The sequence below is a fragment of the Gavia stellata genome, chromosome 27 (genome assembly GCF_030936135.1).
Source record: "Gavia stellata isolate bGavSte3 chromosome 27, bGavSte3.hap2, whole genome shotgun sequence".
Classification (NCBI taxonomy): Eukaryota; Metazoa; Chordata; class Aves; order Gaviiformes; family Gaviidae; genus Gavia; species Gavia stellata.
This window is the reverse complement of record NC_082620.1, coordinates 4551380-4572536: the sequence shown is the minus strand read 5'-3', so window position 1 is coordinate 4572536 and position 21157 is coordinate 4551380. Positions and strand designations below refer to the sequence as shown.

Genomic DNA, 21157 nt, shown 5'->3' with positions numbered 1-21157 from the left:
TGACAATCTACCGTTCCAATCAGTTATAAATATCAGCATCATAGTCAGTGATGTGACCTATTCAAAAATACTAGGTATAACTTTCAAGAGTGGACTAGATCTAACAGAGAATCTATGTACTTGAAAATGCAAGGTTTGTGAATAATGCAGTTCACTGAACTTCTTTATAAGAGAGTTATAATGCATTCACAGATGTTCTACAAGCAAAAATGAGGCTTTTTTTTTACATCACTGTGTTTGGTTTTGTTCTATTAAGAGAACACAGGGCCTTTACACCACACATGCAATTCAGACTCAAAATATTTTATAAATACTGCAACAGCAGCAGGAACCACTTTATTTACTTCTGTAATGAGGCCACATCTTTAATGGAATGTGTTAGATGCTCAATGCTGCACAGTAATTAAGATGGAAATGGAAAAAAAATTATTTCCACAAAAAGAAAATCAGGAATTTGTAAGGGAGAAAGAAAGAAACCATCACAGGATGTGGCCAGGGCACTAGGCAGTTCTTAGAAAAAGTTCCATAGGCAATTCTTTGGCTGAGCCTTGAAATAGTAACCCTAGTACCCTTTGTAAGTCTTAGTTTGAGATTAAGTAATGATTTACAGAAAGAAGCACTACATCCCAGACAATCTGCATAATCTTAATTTTCAACTAAAATGTTACATCCAGGCTTTTACACAGGACTTATGGAAGTACTGACTTTACTTGGAAGAGTCAGTAGTATTGCAACAGTGCTTTACTATCATAACCTTGTAATAACAAATTATGGGTGAAATGTTACTATTTCAGTCCAGGGGAAACATTAATTTGCATTTCTCTGTGCCATTCCTGGTTTAGTATAGGTTAGAGAACAATACCCATCTGCAAACAGGAAACAAGCTTTGACGTTCTAATTTCCTACTCGCATGATTCTGTGAGTCATATAGGTCAAACTGTCAGCTCCAAAAATGTAGCTAAAGTTCAGGGAAACTTAATTTTCTCTGCAAAATATTATCTTCTTATTCAGCCTAACCCAAGTTAGTAAATAGATAAATGTAGTAGCTATAGGTGACTGTCCTCACTCAAGATTCAGAATACTAAATTCCCTTTTTACTATGGTAGCAACACAGTTAAGATTTCCCTTGCCCATGAATTCTGGGTTTTTCTTTTAATGTAGCCTTCATTGTGCTACTTATTACTGTCCCATCTCACCATTTAAAGTGTGGGATTAAGCTAATGCTCAAAACATACGTGTGACTTTGGGAATTATTATTTTCCGCATTTTACCGATGAGGAAACTGAGGTACGAAGTTATCTATCTCCCCTGTACTTAGCAATTCCAGAGTGCCTAGTTGTTCAGGATTATTAAATTCGTATTTCTCACTTGGTAAATTGTACCAATAAGGCATACAGTTTGCAAAGCAACCACAGATGGAGGAACTGCAAGAGATTGGAGAATTATGTATCTTCTGAAGGAAGTAAAATCTCACTTCTAAATTCCTTATATATCCTTTCTCTTCAAAGTCAAGCATTCTTTATTCACTTTTCAAAATACATTGCTGGGTCATCACTTAAGGTATTCGTCCTCTTTCCCATCTAGGAAAACTGATAAATACAGAGCTGCAGAACTGGGAACAGAGCTCAGGCCTCTGGATATGCTGCCTCATGTCTAACTGTTACACAAACTTTCGGGCTGGTAAGGCATCTGAGAAAATAAAGAATTTTGTATATGTATGTTCATTTAACTAGGATATAACTAAAAGCATTGAAGAAACCAGAACATAAATAGGTAAACTGTAGCACAGTAGAGCTGCATTGAGAGTCACATTAGAGAATAACATACATAACAAGATTTGTCTTTCACTTTTCTGTTATAACCACTAGACAACGATGCTTCCTGCTATTCACTCCAGACATAAACCAACAAGTTGTAATACTTATCTCTATTACTGTGTCATAGGTACTGCTTTAAAATTTGCTGATATTATACCATCCACAGTTTAACAGTCAATCCCTGTCTGTTCAAATATAGCATATATTTACAGTGGGTAGATCACCGTTTCAACAAATATGTAGATTTCAGACTATAAAGCCACAGATCTAATATACATGCAGGGAATTTTACTAGTGACAAAATCTGTCCATGATTCCCCTTAAAGTATACAAGATGGACACAAATGGTTTAAACCACTTTTTGGTTTGCATTGCGACTCTTGGGCTATTAACATTTGCTCCACACAAAGATTTCAGAAACTGTGAACTTTTCCCTCCAATGCAGCTGAAGCTGATCTACAAATACCCTCTCACCTATTGGCTCAGCAATAGTACCCTTCCCCTCCATCAGAAAGGCTCTCGGATGTAATCCCACCCACAGTCTTCCTTATATAAGGCATGGTTGGAAAACTGTTTCTTCATTTTTGCTTTTTGGTCAGAGGTTGACTATATCTTCTTTCCACAGTCTGGCAATGCCTGTGGATTTCAGTGGAACCTGGAACCTTATCAGCAATGACAACTTTGAAGGTTATATGGTGGCCTTAGGTAGGTGAAAAAACCTGATTCTATCCTTCCTCTCTTCCCCCATAAGGGTCCTCCTGAATTTTAAGAGTCTGAGTTCTTCTAAAACCTAGATATTGTTGAAGCTTTTTTCTCTAAAAAAATGGAAGTATCTTAGTTTATTGATAAACAGACAGCATTAATTATACTTTAGCCTGTCACCCAAGTGTCCTTGCAGCTTTCAAGAATGTCTCAGACTAGTAGTTGTTAAAAGTAGAATTTTTGTAGAACTTTCATCAGAGACAGGGAAGTGTTTGCTTTGTCCACTCAATTTCTCTTGCTTTTGAGCACAAACTTACAGAATCTATGTCTAGGGTTAATTAAATGTTAAATAACAATGGAAAGTGCTTGGGTATTTGCCACTTCCAGGGAGTTTTTTAACTTGGTGTCATTTATCTTTAAACCGCTTACAAAATACTTCTCTTGTTATTGTGACTTGTTGGTAAGTCTCTCTGTCCCTTTTCTGGAGTGCTTGAAGCTAACCTTTTACCTTGCTCAGCTCTTTTAGAGAGAGTGATTAACGGTGCTTTAAGGGGGAACTAAGAAAGTTCTCAGTACTTTATTAGCTTTCTTGTACAAAGCTCATTACAGACTGTGAGAGCAGGCAACCTTGTGTGCTGCCTTCTCTTCTCCCTGCATCTCCCACTCCTTTCTGGTTTTTTGACTTGTGTAAATTGATGACCAGCAGCGTCCCTTGTTGGTTATTGCATCCATAACTAGAATTAAATCTATTTTCTGGCTGTATCTATGCTGGGTGACCTACTTAAATTGTTTTGTTGGTATCTTTAACATGGTGAAAGAACTCCTCTCTGTTTCCTAGCCTGCTGTGTTACCAGTTAGAAAAAAAGGAAAGGGTGCTCCCATAATGAGAATTTATTCCTCAGTTTGAATACTAAGTAATATACTCTTAATGTGTTAATGTCTTCAAATGGAATAGAGATTCTGTCTGTTCCTTGATAATAAACATTGTCCAGCTAAGTAAAGGGCTTTTTAAATAAAACATAACTAACAATCTTGTGAAAAATGCAGTTTGTTCTCAGCATGTAATTGGGGGAACTTACTTAAAAGTAAAGGCAAAGAATCCTGTTGATGACTTACAACTGATCTTTAATTAGTCCTGCTTGATTGCTAGTATGCTGAACAAAACAAGGACTGAAGTCAATATTGTAGAGCTAGAATGAAAAAACTCTTCTGCCAGGGTAAGTAGAGGAAGCTAGTATCTGATCAGCTGAGTAACTACAGGGTTTCATATAAGGACATGGCTATTCCAAGCCTAGCCTTTCCTTCAATTCAGTATCTACCTTTAAAGAATAGATTTGTAAGTAGCTTGTATTTATACAGTCTTATAACCATGTTAGGCTTAATGGGTATGGCTATTGCCAGTACTGAATTCAAACCCCTCTATGCTAAAATAAACTGGTAACCATGTAAAAATATGACTGACAGATTCTGGCACTTCTGTAATGCATACACTAATGAAGTCCCACTTCAAACACAGACTGCATAATGAGCCATATGCTTCAACACATGGTAGCTGAACACACCCTGTCAAGAAGATCACAACCCCAGCCTGCATAAAGGGAGAAACTTCTACTGGTCCTATAAAATGACACTTTTAATCTAGTGATGAAAACAACTAAATTAAGGCACAGCCCCCCCATTTTACCTGTCCCCCTTCCTGAAAACCCACTCTGAGCATGCTATTGGGATGCAATGTAATTCAGTTGCCTGCCAACTAGATGGCCTGTTCCTCTAAAGAAACAAATGTTCACTAGAGAAATAGAACAAACTCTAGAAGCACTGCTTTAAGCTCAGCATTACTGAGAACATCAGGATTCTGTTAAAGGTTATCTATAATTATCGTTATAGATAACCAGGTAATCTTTTGACAAGTGTGACGTTTTGTAGTTGCACTTAAAAAATGTTAATAGCAAGTGGCAGGTCCTGAAAACAAGCCTGTGAAATTCATTTTAGGACTGCCCTTCATTTTACCCTATTTAAGGTATAGGGTACAAAGATGATTTGTTAATTCACATAATGCCTTTCCTCTGACAAAGGATGAGAATAGGCATTAACTATTCCCTCTAGCTAAGCAGGGGGTAAGTCTGAGACCAAGCTTCGTGTGTCTGTGTGGGGGAAACCAATTCTCCCTGACTCCTAAAAGGACTCTTCTGAATCAAAGTCCTAGATTTCTTGCATAGGAATTGTGCAACAATTGAGTAAACTGGTTTCTGAAGAGTAAAATATACAGGAACATGACTTGATCTGTGTAACATACAGCTTTAAACAAACAAAAAAAACCCCCAATAATACAAACAACAAAACCTTGCATAGCAGTAAGGTCAAACTATCCAAGAAATGCTTCTAGCAGTAATTAAGGGAAGTCCTTACTGTCAGAAGGGCTGGTGATAAATACAACTCTGACCTTTTTGCCTCCTTCCCAAGGTATTGACTTTGCAACACGCAAGATAGCAAAAATGCTGAAGCCTCAGAAAGTGATCAAACAAGATGGCGATTCATTTTATATCCATACCACAAGCACATTCAGAGATTATTTGCTTCAATTCAAAATTGGAGAAGAGTTTGAAGAAGATAATAAAGGCCTGGATAACAGAAAATGCAAGGTAAGACAATATATAAAATCAAGAGGCTGTGACAAAATTAAGATGTTGTGATCAATCCAGCTACTTGAACTGAAATTGTTTCAAGAATACTATTTGTAATGCAAGGCAGAGGCAGAAGCCTGAGTTAGAGACAAGGAGTTTCACTTTCCCGCAGGAGCAGTATTTAGGTCCCCTTTTATCCAGGAAAAAAGGACACTGTCTATGAGTATATTGCAGAACTGAGACAAAAACATACAGAAACACTTTTTTTGTTTCCTCTTCCACAGAGCCTAGTTACCTGGGAAAATGACAAACTTGTCTGTGTCCAGACTGGTGAGAAGAAGAACAGGGGCTGGACTCACTGGCTTGAAGGAGATGACCTCCACCTGGTATTTACTTCAGATTTCTACTAGTTCTGTCTCTGTATGACAAAAATAAGATATATAATGTGGTCATGATGTGCACAAGTCTTCTAGCTCTGTAGTATTTGTAATGGATGGTACACAGGGAGCACATTCTGCTTTGATTTTAGTTTAGTTGGAACAACTTAATTGTTTCACTGTCTTGCATAGTTAAATTCGGAATGTTAAGCATAGCTTATTAGCATGGCAGCAGAGTGGTGGTCAGTCATGGCAAAGGATCTGTGTTTACTTTTAGAAGCAGTTCTTTGGATTACTATATACATCTATATTCTTGTTCGGGTTTTTTTGTAGGAGCTTCGTTGTGAGAATCAAGTATGTAAACAGGTCTTCAAGAGAGCTTGAATATTTGTACTGGTTCCTATGTGGAGAGACAGCTATGTACAGGAGACTATGCATCCTCACGTCCAGTGATGGCTGTATGGACAAGAACTGATTCCTTGTACCTATTAACCTAAATGGTCTGATGTTTCTGGCTCAGGAAATAAAGTCTGCTGTTGCCAGTGTTAAAGATTTGATTTTTGCTAATAAATGCCCAAAACCAAACCGATCTTAAGTACCAGACTTCTGAATGTGTTTTTGGAGGGGGGGGGGGGGGGCGGAACAAAACACCAAAACATAAGTGATATGGCTTGGGTCTCTAATTAACTAACAGTCTAAATCAAAACAAGAAAAACTGCCTATTCTAAAGGGGCATACCAACATCAAACAAAACAGAGGGGCAAGGATGGTAGAGAAGCGAAGATAACAGCAAAGGAAGCAGACAACAAAGAATACAGATTATTCAAAATACTTCTCTTTAAGATGCAGAGTAGTAGTTACTCCACTTGCTTGTATCTTAAATGTGTAATGTAAGGTCCTATATTGCACCATAGCTGTTTTGTTCTCAGAATAATTAAATTCAGCTTACCAGAGGAAACCAGCCTGTGATCAAATCCCAGAACAATGGAGATAGGTCTGAGTAATCCATGTAGATTCCAGTCTGCAAAATAATTGAACTTTATCAGTACATATACAGAGTGAAAACAATGCTTCTTTAGTTAAAATTTGTTTGCATACATCTGTTCAATTCGGTTAGATGTTTTTCTTTTTGACCTTGTGTAATCTTGCATAGAGAAGTAGGTTTTATTCTGCCTTGTATAAACACATATAAGTGGTCAGATCAACTTGGTAGTTAGATGTGAAATGAGTTGCTGCATATTGTTGGTAACAGTAACATTGCAGGGATCTTATCACTAGTGGAAAAAGAAAAGAGTTTGATTAAATCTAGCTTAAGCTTATAACTTAACTACTTTCTATGCAAAAAAATTCTAAAGTAATACCTGACATTTCAAAACATAAGTAACACTACCTTTCTGCTACTTGTCAGTTCAGAATTCTTAAAGCTACCACCTGAGGCAGACAAAAATCTGTTGAAGCTTGGAGGACTTTTTGTTAGATTGAATCCCCCCCATATAGTTACTAGAAGACTACATAAATTTAAGCTAGTTCCCAAAAGATGAAGAACTAGTCGTCTTAGACAGTCAGGGAAATTTGAGGGACCAGCAGTAAAATGCTTGGTGTTTATTCCATGGATCCTGACAGTGTCCTCCTCCTGGAACTGGGTAACTTTCATTTATTTGAAAGCAAAATTACTGTTACCATGTTACTCTAATATAAGTTACTCTAATATAAATAACAAATTCATGCAGCAAACCTACTGTCACATCTACCCCAATAGACAGGAACAGCCAGGCAGGCAGGCTGAGCTATTCCACTAGATGGCACTTCGGGAACGTAAACATCTTTACTTAAATTAAGGGGTTCCTAACAGCAGTATTGCAAGTGTTAAATATTGCAGATACTCCTAAACCCCACAACTTTTAAGCTGTGCACTCCAAGAAGATACGCATGAGAAGCAATACAGAAAGGCAGTGATAACCTTAAGCACTCTGTTAGTACAAAGAGAGACTTCAAGTAGAAATCAGAAAAATGCAACCTTAGAGACCTGTATGACTAGAAGAGTAATAATTCATAGAATCATAGAATGGTTTAGGTTTTAAAGGACCTTAAAGATCATCTAGTTCCAACCCCGCCTGTCATGGGCAGGGACACCTTCCATTAGACTAGGTTGCTCAAAGCCCCATCCACAACTTCTCTGGGCAAGTAAGGCTGCTATTAGGAAGTCCTTACTGTTAGAAATATAGAAGAGTTATTATCAGCAGTAATATTGCTTTTCTTATTGTTACCTTCCTACTTCAAATTGCTGATTTGAAAGCAGTAATGCTATGCAGAACTCGCTTGAGGATGCTTTGGAGATCTTGAGGATGAGAGAAGCTACTACAGTGACATTTATATGCTAACCAATTCATGTGCTTTCTCAAAATACAAGTCAAACGTCTTGAAATGCAAGGTGATAAAAAGAAAGGGAGCAGTCACATGTTCTTCTTTGCCAAGAAGATATGCACTTGAACTACAGAACTGAAGGACAAGAACAAAACTCCCCAGAGAAGCACTTGGAGGGTTTTATTCAAAGGTGTTTCAGACAACTTCAATTATCTTATGCTATTGCTTTGATGGTGAAACTTTTTCATCAACCATCCTCCGAGTTTTTTAGTGCAACTGCTGACCGTGCACACTGTAATGATTTTAAGGTACACCAGCTGCATGTGAGAGTACTTTATAGATAGGTGAACAGAAATGTGTTGCCTTCTGGATTCTACAATCAAAATAGACAATGGAGAACCAAAAGAACAGCCAGGATTCACAGTCTCTAGAACACTTTCTCTAATGATGATATGAAAAAAGTTATACAAGTGATAAATAAAAAGGTAAGGAGTTGTATCACTGAAGGTACTTTGCTATTATTGTTTCTAAAAGTTGGTTTTAGTGACAGACTTGTACAGACTACTTTTAAACAGAGCACGTAACTCTCTTCCTTGACACCGTCAGAAATACCTTTAAGGTTACTAGTTTATACTCAAAAGCTTTTAAGGCATAAATCTGTGTGTAGTCCCCTACTAATTTTCTTGCATACTGTTCTGTGCAATGACTATATAATATGGAATAAACCAACAGTTTAGCGTAAGAACAAACCAGCAAGCGAAATCACGTAAAAGCCCGTGCTTTGGATTATAGCCCCAACTCCATTGGAAAAAAACCTCCAACAAAATGAAGCATAATCCAAAGAAGATAAAGAAACACAAAATGAAGCATCATCTAAAAATCAAAGGTAACAATATGCATATGTTCTACAAAAGACTGGCAATATATTTTATGATCCAATTATTTACAAAATAATTTGTTTCCCATTCTGGGCACCTTAAGTAATCAAAAACATTGGTTTTGTTCGAACACCTTTAAATCAATACAGTACGTTAAGGAAAATGCATACTGAAATAGAAGACCAAATACCATATCTGCCTCATATATGCATTAAAAAAACCCTGTTCAATTTTATTGCTTTATAATTATTTGCAGTGCTTATGGAAATATGTCTTAATTCTATCCCTTGTTCATACAGACCAATTTGATTCCATCTTAAAAACATCCTGTTGTCCTCCTTTTATGGGATTCTTTCACTCGCTGAGTCAAACTACGCTGCACTGTGCATAGCTGTCTATTAAGATCTTATTACTAGTGACTGTTCATCCTGGGGCAAAAATCTGCTGATGCAACTCCCATTTTTTTTTGTCCTGTTCCAAAAGAGCAACTTCTCAAAATCCTTTTTTCACCTACGTGTAGTATAACCGACCAAACAAGCGGAGCTGGAAGTGAACGTCCAACTCACTTAAGGTCCACACAGACCCTGGCTGGTTTGTTCTCCAGATGGAGTTTTACTTTGAGGGTGAGGGAAAAGAGGAGGAAAAGATGGCTATCTTTCGCAAAAATATCATTTTGTGGTATCATGAAAGAACTAGGTGTGGAAAACTTTGTGTTTTTACACAAGAAAGGAAGAAAATACTTCAGGTTCAAAGTACACTTAGAAAGGGCTAAGGCCCAGTACTCAGTGGGGGCTTAGTGCTCTCCTTTTCCCTTGGTATGTTACACAGATTGTAATAATTGGACAAAAAGGCTGTAGAATATCAATCATTCGTCACTGAGAAGTGGGCTAACACCGTAAAGGAGCGGAGCGCGTATGGACCCATTAAAACGGGACGACTTCGTAGCCCAACCCCCGCCTGGATCCCCACGTCCGTACCTGCGGGGCTGCTCCCGCCTCCGGGCAAGCGGCGAGGCGCCTGCGGGCGGGCAGCTCCCTCCTTCCCGCCCTTCTCCCCGCCCCTCACCGACCCGCTCCCCAGCCCGCCTTCCCCCCTGCCCCGGGCCCCCCTCCCGGCCTCCCGCCCCTCTCCCGCCCCTCAGGGCCGCCTCCCCTCAGCACCGCTCTCGCCCCCGTTGCCATGGCGCGCGCGGGCCGCCCCTCCCGCGCCGCCACGACGAGCCGCTGGGCCCCGCCCCTCCCGCGCGCCGCGCCGCGCCCCGCCTCCCAGCGCTGCCATTGGTCGGCGCAGCGCGGGGCCCGGCATGCCCGGCTCCCTCCGCGGCGCCGGGCGGTCTCACGTGATCCCGCCCCAAGATGGCCGCCGCCGCCCTCTTGTTTTGATGAATAATCTCTGCGCGGGGCAGGGGCCGCGGTGCGGGCGGGGGCCAAGGCTGAGGGGCGCGGGCGGGTTGGGTCAGCCGGGGGGCGGCTCCCCCGTGGACCGCGGCGGGGCGCGGCGGCAGCTGAGGCGCGGACGGGCGGCGGGGAGCGGGCCGGGGGCGGCGGCGGGGCCGGCTGCCGGCGGGCGAGGCGCGGCGCGGCCGCCCCGGAGATGCCCTTGTGAGGCGCCCCGGGGGGCAGAGGCGGCAGGAGAGCGCTTCCTCGGAGCTGCCCCTCGGCGGGGCGGAGGAAAGCGCCCTCCCTCCGTTCACCATTAAGAGGAAGGCGATGGAGGAGCTGAGCGCGGATGAGGTGAGTCTGCGGGGCCTGGGGCCTGAGGGGGCGGCCGGGCCCCGCGGGGAGAGGGCGCCGGGCTGTTCCTGGGCCCTCCTCCTGACCCCACGGTGAAAGCTGTATGTGGGAAGGAGCGTTGCTGAGGCGCTCTGCCTTCGCCCGGTGCCTGTGCTCGGTGTTTTTCGTGTGCCTCCTTTCTCCGTGCTGTCCCTGACCTGCGACCCCCTGGCTGGTCGATGGGGTTGAATTGCTTCTCTCCTGGTTAATTGTTTATTCTCTGCTTCCATCTGCCAGGTAGTCTTTGTCTGGAGGATGTCTCTTGTCGATGTTCAACGCTAGTCATTTTATGTGCTCTCTGTGTGTGTTTTATGGGCTCTCTGTATGTGTGATTTAAGAAAAAAAAACCCAACTACTTTTTAGCATAGTGAAACACTTAAAATCTTGTTTCCTCAGGCTCTTTGCTGAGAAGCAAGGGGGGGTGTGTGTGTGGTCTTACATTTAACATCATTTCATCTTGAAACAGTTTAAAACAGGCTTGCCAGTTTTCCGATGCTTCCTTTGATTTACTTTTCTTTTTTTTTTTTTTAATTCAACCTCTTGTTCTTTCACTTAAGAGTTATAGGTGTTATGTTGCGATTGACAAACATCTGACATGGAAAAATGTGAACTGTTTCCTGTTTCTTCCTTCTAAATAGTGGTGTTTTACTTTTTTTTTTTTCTTTAAATATAGACTAAGGTCTTATGTTTTGCTCGTATATTGGAGGACTCTCAAATGTATTCTGTCATGGTACTGATCAGGATTTAGGGATTTTCCCACTGTCCCAGTGTAATGTCGAAATCACGTACAACTTCAAATCCTCCCTCATCTTTTTAAAATAATATTTTCATGTTAAAGTGTATTGCATACGTATAAAGCGTATTGTATTGGACCAGCTGCAGTATAGGCTCATTGCTGTGCTTATACTCCAGGGAGGATCAAAAGAAGTAATTTTTGTTCTGTACCATATCTTATGGCAGGATTGTAGAGCAACGTGGCTGCTGTTGTCACTCAGATTGTATTCCAAAAAGTTAAGATGGTTTTGATGACATTGTACATCATGATTTAGCAATTGTACTATGTTGCAGCAGGAACTAAGAGGAAATACTTCATGCTATTTACTTGATGAAGGTCCTCATACTCTATGGAAGCGTTGTGAAAAGGAGTACGATCCTGATGTCAGGGAGAGTGGGATAGGATGCTAGTGTTGTGATTTCTACTGTGAAAAGGGATCTCCAAATTTATAGGTTTATTTCATGAGTACTTTGTTTACATGCAATTCTTCTGATTGTTAAACTGCATTTGAGTATGAGGTGGTTTATGATTAATTTCAAAATTATTTAATCTATGTAAGCTTGTTTGTGTCACTGCTTCAGCAAATTATGACATCATCAGAAACACTGCATTGTGGAACTGAGGCTGCAGAAAACGAGTTCTCCAGTAGGGACTCATCTACCTTTTCTGGCAAAATGTTTGTCTCAAGTGACTCAAGTTTTTCCATGTCTTTCTAGTACAGTTCAGCTAGGACCAAAGCTGACTCGTCTTCTAGGTGATTGCTTGAGAAAAGCTTAATCTTGTATCGTTTTAAGAGTCACGCTGTCACTCTTTGTTGTTAATGGACCTCTCATTGAAAAGTCACAGCCAAGTCTATTTTAATATTCCTCCACATCTCCACTTTACTGTTACTTGACGCAGTGGACCCTGGATCAGAGGTGGACTGTATGGAAAAATAGCCTTCTAAAATACGTTATATGTGGCTTCTGTCTGATTCAGACTTTTTATCTGGTGGTGACTGAAGGCAAAAAACCCACTTAACTGAAGTTGAAATTAATTGCAAGCCTCTTGTAGATTAGATTATCTTCTTGTATCGAACCATAATGAAGTATAAAATGAACAGATTGTAACTTAAAAAGAAGACAGACAGATACAACTGATAATGGCTTTGGGATTATAGGATACATTTTAGCTCCAGGAAGGTATTTTCCACTGCTGTGAACAGTGTCTTGCCCTGAAATTTTCTCAATGTTTACTTTAACAAAGTACTAGATGTTGTCATTCACTACCGACCATACTAAAATCTTTAGGAGGGGAGAAAAGAACATTCGTTTTTAGTGTGTGAATTTTAGCACGAGTGATAGATAGCACAAGATGAGCATAGGGACTGCATACGAAAAAGCAGAATCAAGCCAAATGTGGCATAAAGTGGAAAGAATGATGTTAACTTAGCATCTTTTAACATTTGCATGATTTTGAGTACTTTAGAGTAGTGTTTTCTGAGCACAGAACATGACCAGTGTCACCAGAAAAATGAAGCTTTTCTTAAACCAATTTAACATGCTCTAATGAATATAAGAAAAATAAAGCTATCCATTCAAATTACCCTTTATTATAGAGATTTGGAACTGTTCTATAATTATGGTAGAATAAAAAAAAAATCCTTGGAGTCTCACTAAGCAGTTGCCACTAAAGCAGATGTTGATACAGACTTTTTTTTTAACAGAGTGTGTGAGCCTGAGGGACCAGTCTTCCTGGTTGTATCTTTATTGGTCTGCTGTGTAATCAAATTATCAGTTAACTGTCTTTAACAGGGTGCTATTTTTACATTGTTTGTTGTAGTGTATCCAGCTAAGAGCTTTTAAGAAGTCCAGTAAGGTCAAAAATGTATTTCTGAAAGCTATTCAAAGACATAGTTCAGATGTGTCCAGCAAAAACTGTACTAATTAAAAAATAATGTGCTTTTTCCATTCGACCACTTAGATTTTTTTTTTTATTTAAGCTTTTAAACTCTATATTAAGGAGTTGTGCTCTGTAGGGAAGATGGGCATCGTTTGTTCCATAGGCTATGTAATAATAAGTACCAAATAACTTGTCACTGTTAGGTAATATAATGATACATAACAGCTTTGTCATATGTCACTCTTGCAAGTGCTTATTGTTGAAATCAAGGGTTGGGTATTATTGAGGTACCCTAAACTTCCCTAAGAAAATATTTAAAAAAACCCCAGCTATGTGTTTCTTCATGGTAATTTGGACAGTCATTCAGCCTGAAATAAGAACAGGTCACTTTGAACTCTCACAATTTTAACATATGTTATTTGTGTTACCTGAAGGCAACAGGTTGGGGTCTCATTTGTGCCTAGTATTGTGCAAACCAGCTGCGTCTTCTGAGTCCCCATGTTGTGCCCTGAGCATAAAGCCTATTTTACTTCCTTTGTCTTGATGCTGTTTAGTCTTAAGGCACCAGGGAATTAACTGGATAGAATGTGTGCACCAGTTTTATGCTCTATTCTCAAACTTCTCTTTCAGCCTGCACCTTTGCCTTTCTCGTATCATGTCCTTGTTTCTCCCCTTTTTCCTTTCTTACTTAAAACCTCCTATGTAAACCTAGAGAAATATGGCAGCTCAGGGTATCTAAGAACCAAATATGGTCCTTTAACAATCGCTAAATGTACCCTCAGTTACGAAAGCTGTCTCTTTCAGTGGAAAAAATATTCAGAGTTTATTTATATTTTAATTTGTTCAGCAGTAAGGAAGATAAGTATAGTTTGCCTATCATCCTTAAAGGGGCAGGGAAAGATCTTACATTGGTTTTAATTGCAACATCTTATGTAAAAGCAGCTCGGTGTCTGTGCAGATTTTGTTCCGTGCCCTTTTCAGAATTTTTTTCAGGGCAGATTACAGTCTGGGGGATTGGTCCGTAAGAAAGATGCGTGGCTGATGGAGTAAGAGTGACAAATACAAGGCAGAAAGTTTGTCTTAGTGTCTTCCTGTTTCAACAGCGATGACTGCAGCTGGTTTTGATGTAGCCTCAGCATTGATCTAGCCTAGCACTGTAGGTGAAGGAATGCTGAGTGGACTTGATGATCTTACAGGTCTTTTCCAACCTTAGTGATTCTGTGAAGTGACCTCAGTTATCTGCGTGAAACTGGGAGACGATGAAGAGAGGTTTTGTGCAAATCATACCTTGTGAGGGATATGACCTTGTTTGAGCAATCAACGTTTGATTGTATTTGAGAATAAATGGATAAATATATTGATTATTATCTATGCCTTTTTCTCGTCACATATTTCCTTCCTAACATCAGGTTTGGAACTAGCTAGCAAGAATGAATATGAACAGTTGTGGAAAAGCTTCACATCACATTTATTTTTCTCACTTTTTACATAATTAATCTTCATCTTTCTTCCTCAGCCACTTCTGCATATATAGGCTGTTTGTGTGTATATTTGTATTTTTTTTATTATTTCTACATTCCTCCCTGCCATTCCTTTATCTGAAAAACATGGTTACAGATCAGTTGAACGGTAAGGAAACAGCTTTTAAAACTTCAATTCAACCCCCTAATTCAAACGGATTTCAATTCAGCTAGGTTGTTTTACTAATAATAATTTTGGTACAGCTTTGTGAGTGATGAACACTTCATTTGGATTCAGCAATAGGGAAAACGGATATGGGGGTGTGTAGGTGATGTTTTCTCAGGTATGCCTCTGAGGGGTGAGGTAGTTCTGTATTTTTTTCAGATAAACAGCTGAAAAATTAAGATGTAAGAGAGAAGTGGAAAAAAAATAATGTATTTTTAAATAGTTTTTTAGAAACTCTAATAGGTACAGCTTCTGCCTGTGGCAGAGCTGAACAATTTATTTATGCAATAAGCTCCCCTATTTTGCTTGACAAGGAGGAGGGATTAAGACATCCTAATCATTTTTTTTGTGTCTTAAGAACAAACAAACAAGAAAAGGAATTTCATTTCTAGCTGCCTTCCATGATCATGTGGTGACACCTGTCATGGAGGGAGATGTCGTTCCAGACTCTATTTTCCCACAGTTTTGGAAGTCTGATTTAATTTGATCTGTTCCCCTTCCTGTTGGGGTGGGTTTCCCAGGCCGTTAGATGATGACAGTAATGTAACATAGGCATTGACTTGACACGCATCTTTTGTTCACTCCTTCACTTGCTTGGCAGTTCTTCAGGATTATGAGCAGAAATGAAAACTGATACATTGCATGCAATGCTTGAGTATTATAATACAAAGAGGGAATAACATGAATTGCTTATTTTTGCAGGGAGTGGGCACCCTCAAATATGATACTTTTATTTTGTGCTGGGCCTATTTCGAGCTGAAGGTGTAAGCTTTAGGAACACATCCTCTGAGGCAGCCCGTGATAATAATTTCTTTTCTCTTTTTCACTTATGCTTCAAGTTTCACTTGAAGTACTTATAATTTGAGTTTTATAAATCTTATTTTGTCTATTTCTCATGTATAATATTACTGTTATGCAGTTGCATACTAATTTTAATAAATAGGTTCATAACAGTATTCTGAAGTTGGATTTTGAAGGCAGATGCCTCTGTCTTAGCAGTAATGTGCAAAAACTGTTTTTTAAATTCGGTGTGGTGGAATGTCTCTAGGTGATGAGGGGATGTTATTTACTGTCTGTCTTTACTTCTCAAGGTGCTTCTGTCCAGCAGATGAGCTGTATATTTTTAGTGTTGCAGGTTGTTTCATATTAGCTTAGACTGCGGTCATCTTTAATAACTTTCAACTGCATCTTTTTTAGCATGGATGTTTTTATTAGTATCGTGTGGTGTGAAATTAAGGCAAAGGTCATGTTCATGTTGTCCCTTTTATCAGATTAGTGCAGTTTGTTTCATCAAATGCCAAAATAAATGGGGAGGAGTGTTACAGGTTTTGAAATTGCTGAGCAGTAAATGTTCAACTTGTCTTACACAACCATTTGAGGGAGAAACACAGTATTCTCCAGTGCAAATGGCTTTCCAAGGCAGCAAATACATACTTAAAATGTAAACATCAAGGGTATTTTAGTATTGTCACACAGAACAGAGAAGGGGCAGGAAGACTCAGCTCCATTTAGCAGGTTATCAAGTAAATCTTCTGTATTTGCAGTTTCACAGCAGTGAATACCCCTGCCTTGTAGGAGGGCCAAAGGGCAACCGTGGGGTGCCTGTGCATGTGTACGTGCAAACGAACGTCCTTATTTGCTGTTATTTTATTTCCTTTGTGCAGATTCGTCGAAGGCGCCTTGCTCGGTTGGCAGGTGGACCATCTTCCCAGCCTACAACGCCACTTACGTCACCACAGAGAGAGAGCCCGCCTGGGCCACCTGTAGTAGCACCAGCCCCGGGGCCATCCCATAGTCTAGGCCTAAATGTCCATAGCATGACCCCAGCTACCTCTCCAATCGGTGCATCAGGTAGGCTGGCATGTTAGTGACAAAAAATATTATTCTGTGTCTACTGAAAGTTATTGTGCAACTCTTTCTCTTTAGAACATGAATACTGTTACTGGGGTTATTTCTGCTGTTACTAAAAATAATTTTCAGAAAGAAACGTTCTAAAATGGTGAATGAAGGTACTTTTTGTTTTCATTTTCCAAATAATAGATGGTTAGATTCAGTTGTTTTCCAGGTATAAGTAAACTAATGGCACTTAAAATACAGGTTACCAAAGCTTGAAGAATCTGTAATACAATTTAATATTACAGAAGAGAAAGCCAATCTGCCAAGGAGACAGGAAAAAAAAACCCTTTTCAGTCTTGCAACACAGTTTTTATTGATTGGTTTCTAGGTACATTTTAGCAATCAGTCCCAAGTTCATTTTTGATCTTTAATTACTAGCATTTGGCACAATTAAAAATAGTAGGCTGTGACTGTGCATTGTCAACGTAAGAATAAAGTATTTGCTTTCTCCTTTGTATTACTTCGCTGATTTCACTATTTACTGGGATGATTACAAGTAGGGTATTTACAAATGGTATTTATTTCAGAAGATACAAATAATGCCTGATCTATTAAAATCAGGCAAATGCAGAACGCATGGGAAGTTGGGAGGGTTGCTCTACAGAGAGGTGAAGACAATATTCTTATATATAATACCACCTTTGACCTAAAAAAAAATATTTTTGATTTCAAGTTGACTGTCTTAGAAATCACAACAAATCGGCATGTTTTCCAGTGTTGCGATCTTTATGTGAAAACTTCAATTGTTTTGCATGTTGTGTTACTAAGCTAAGAGGTTCACAAAACCAATCCTAAAACAAATGTCAGGATTGTTTTAAACAGGTTTTCAATATGGTTTCTAATAATTTGATAGAAATATTTTTTTTTCCAGTGCTCCTTGATAAGCATACTGAATTCTTTCTCTATTTACCTATTTGCTTTCTGAAATTTTATGTTTTTCCCTGTGGCAAGTACAGTAACTTACAAGCTTAAATCTTTTAAATTAATTACAGTGCTAGTCTGAAATACCTAGAAGTGACTCCTTCCTGCTTATTTTGTTGCCTTGTATCCAAAGCAGGAGAGAGAAAAGCTATCAAAAGCAGTTCCTGAGAAAAGCTCATTGCAGGTGGAATTGAACACTCTGTATAGGCCTCATGATTATAGGCAGCAACCCAGAAGGAAAGGTGACTTTTTTTTAAGAACGGTGCAGAGTTCACTTACTGTGTTCACTCAGCCTATGGTTACGTGACTATATTAATCCATCTTAGGTCAGACTCTTGCTGAAAGGAGTGTTTCTCGCTGCCTTTCCCTCTGCTGTCCATTGCAACTGTGTGGTGAGGTGGATCATGGACTTAATCCAGGTGAAAACTAACCCAGGAAAAATAAATGGTTAGTTTTCAAATAGGTGAGGTCCTGATCGAGCTTACTGCACAACTATATGAACGATAATGCCAACAGAGCAGGGAATTTGGAAACATCTACCTGAAGGTAGACATGTTCGTGTACTGGCAGACAGGTTTATTATGGTTTGAAGGGGTCAGATAGCTAAGACCTTAGAGACTTCTGTTTTAAGAATTCATCCATCTGCACTGGACAGTACCTGACTATGCAGACTAGATTGACTGATGACCAGAAACAGAAGTTACCTAGCCATATAGTGTTGGCTACCTACAGTGCCATTCATTGCAGCAATTTAATAATGCGTGTCTATTTCAGAGAACAGTAAAAGATACGGTTAAATCAGGGAATAGATCAGGAAAAAAACGTTCACAACTAATTATCTGCTGTATTTAGCATAAATGAAGACTCAGCTGTGTGGCTTGCAGGAGTTCCTTTGAGCGGTAGACTAAAATGACTGCAGAGGATTTTAATTCATTTGGACATACAGAGAGCAATCCCAGCAGAATAGTGTCCTTGTAAGCATCCATTTTTATAAGAAGTAGCATGTCATGGTAAGATCAGACTTGCGCATCAATTTCATGGAAAATATGATCATTACTTCGTATGTATTTTCCAAATATTTTGGAGAGCCTAAAAACAGTGTATGAGTGATAGCCACACATACTGGGTGTGCGGTCTTCATAATTTTTCCATGTCTCTGTATGCTGTTGTGTTTCCTTTTTTTTTTTTTTAAAAGAAAAAAATGGGACTTTGGGTATCAGGTATTTTATTGTATACCTGATCCAGAAAAGTACAGATGCAAGTCAATTCTGGAAGATGTGTTGTGAAAAGGTGGTAGGTAGGACAGTTTGTTTGAAGAGGCCTGTTAATGAGTGCTGCAGTATAACTGTTAAAGTACATTTTCCTGGCAGTGGGAGTGAGACCCCCAGGGAATGTAGAACAATGCGCTTCTTCACCCTGGTAAGCCGTGGTTGCTGTGGTCTCTTTATCTGCTGACTTTGCTACCTTTTTCTTTGGGAAGAGGAGAAAGGAGAGACTCAAGGAAGACTGCCCTTTGTAATTGATGAAGTACGGAAGGAAAACAAGGCTGTAACTGGGATATATTAAATCAGCAACACGCTGGCATACTCTGAAGTCAGCCCTTCCCCTGCCATGGACGACATATTCCTGCTGGGTATTACCTCTAGGGAAACTACGTCATTGAAGTTCTGCTTTTGAAAGTTGCTTTTATTTAACCTGATTGACCTGGGCAATTTTGCTCAGTTCAGATGCTATACCTGATACTTCTATATCCTTGATTTTGTGGAGAAACTGTACTGGGCTTTGGGCCTGTGCCTTGTGCAAAGACTTTCAGTGTCAAAGCTGTAGTATGTATCACTAAAATTCTAGGACTGGAGGAAATAGCCATTTAGAACTGAAATGGAGTTTTTCTTGACATTTTCCTGCTTCCTGGGTGAAATCTTTTGCAGACATTTAATATTGGCCAGTGGGTGGTTAAGTGAAATACAACTTCTCTTGAAGGATCTCGGTTCCTATCTCTATTGTTCTTTTCACATTGAAAACCTAATGGGCTCAAGAATGTTGTTTAAATGTTGTTTATGAATGAATGATAATACCCAGCTACAGCCCTAAAATTACTAACCAAAGCATAGAAGCTTTGAACAAAACTGAGTAAAATTTACATTTAGCAAGTATTTTGTGATAGGTGCAAGTTACATATGCGTTCCATTCTATGTTGTCCTGCTATATCTTAGAGTGCTTTTACATGTCTTCAGTTATAGAACATAGGTGTTTGGACAATCTGCTTGTTAATTTTTTTCTGAATACAAATGCAAATTAATTGTATCTCACATGCATATTTTCCACTTTTTATTTAAAGATCTGAGTGTTTTCTGGGTACTGGCTAATATCCAGCCTAATATAAGGAGTTAAATACAACCTGGTTTTATACCCAGGGAAGTAAACCAGGAGTTTTGAAGCAGTAGAGTGAAGCAACTTTTCCTGCCTCCCATGCTGACTATCTAGTTGTTCTTCAGCAAACTGTCTTCTAAATGGGATTTTTCTGTCTTCTGCAGTTTTGTTCCTGTAAAATGAATTGATTCAAGACCTAGAAAAGCTTTGGGAAAGGTACTCGAAAACAAACAGCTTGTGTCACAGAGCATAATCCTGATTTGTTCTGTTTTGCTGCCCCCACTGTTAACTTCAGGATGTGTTGCCGCTGTAAATGTGGGACAAGCTTGCGCTTTTCAGTAGTTACACTGAAACACAGCCAGTGCTGGAATTTAAAAATAGGTTGTCAATCTGATTTTACACTTTTCACCTGTAACCTAATACTGTTTGGGGAATGTCTTGTAAACTGCAGGCGAAAGAACCCAAAGGATTAAAACTCACTGCTGCTTTCTTTTTAAACAGTCAGACGAATAATGCTTTTTTTCTTGCTCCTTCACGGAGTCTGTTTACTGACATGCAAATACCTGATACTGATAAAACTATAGTTGCAGCTTGCAATTAATTCTATTTTATTATAAATCATGACTTGAAGCAGTGTCACTAGGCACAAATTTTAGGAACAGTCTACACTTAAGAGCCCTCTCCATTTAGATATTTGTAGAACTTACTCAACTTAGATTGTTATTGAATGCAAGGCTTTTTCTGGATTATTTGGAATTACGCATAGAACTTTACTGCTACCATGCTAGTATCTAACACTTCTCTGAAGAAGTCTTCATTGCAAAGTGAATCCATCTGTTCATATCCTGACACTCATCAGCCATGCTCCAAAGCCTTTATATTGCTTTCCATTTGCTGGTGTTGCACTTAGTACGTGTTTTTAGGACTTCTTGGATGCTTATTTTATTCTTGTGGAGAAGGAAAAGTACCGATAATTTCACACTAAGTTGTGGGAGGTTTTGTGGGAAGACTATCAGAACTCCATCAGTTTTGTCCTGTATCCTCACCCACGTTAACTCCACTGTAATGACCCAGCGTGAGGTCCTATTTTGATA

At 39.4% G+C, this 21157-nt stretch overlaps 2 protein-coding genes across 4 annotated transcripts in view; both read left to right on the top strand.

The window, feature by feature from the left end:
• The first annotated feature begins 2449 nt into the window (after positions 1 to 2449).
• RBP7 (retinol binding protein 7) lies at positions 2450 to 5904 on the top strand. Its single transcript, XM_009808299.2, has 4 exons — positions 2450 to 2522; positions 4983 to 5161; positions 5428 to 5529; positions 5854 to 5904. The coding sequence occupies exons 1-4, from the start codon at positions 2450 to 2452 to the stop codon at positions 5902 to 5904; spliced, it is 405 nt and encodes a 134-aa protein (XP_009806601.1).
• A 4506-nt stretch (positions 5905 to 10410) lies between these two features.
• Positions 10411 to 21157, top strand: part of UBE4B (ubiquitination factor E4B) — a 42394-nt gene continuing 31647 nt past the window's right edge. For 2 of the 3 annotated variants that reach the window (XM_009814856.2, XM_009814855.2), the window contains exons 1-2: positions 10447 to 10495; positions 16541 to 16727. In XM_009814856.2, the coding sequence (XP_009813158.2) occupies positions 10472 to 10495; positions 16541 to 16727 (211 nt within the window). In that variant the 5' untranslated portion in view covers positions 10447 to 10471. Of the gene's footprint in view, positions 10496 to 16540; positions 16728 to 21157 lie in introns of all 3 variants that reach the window. The other variant, XM_059829848.1, reaches the window with a different exon arrangement.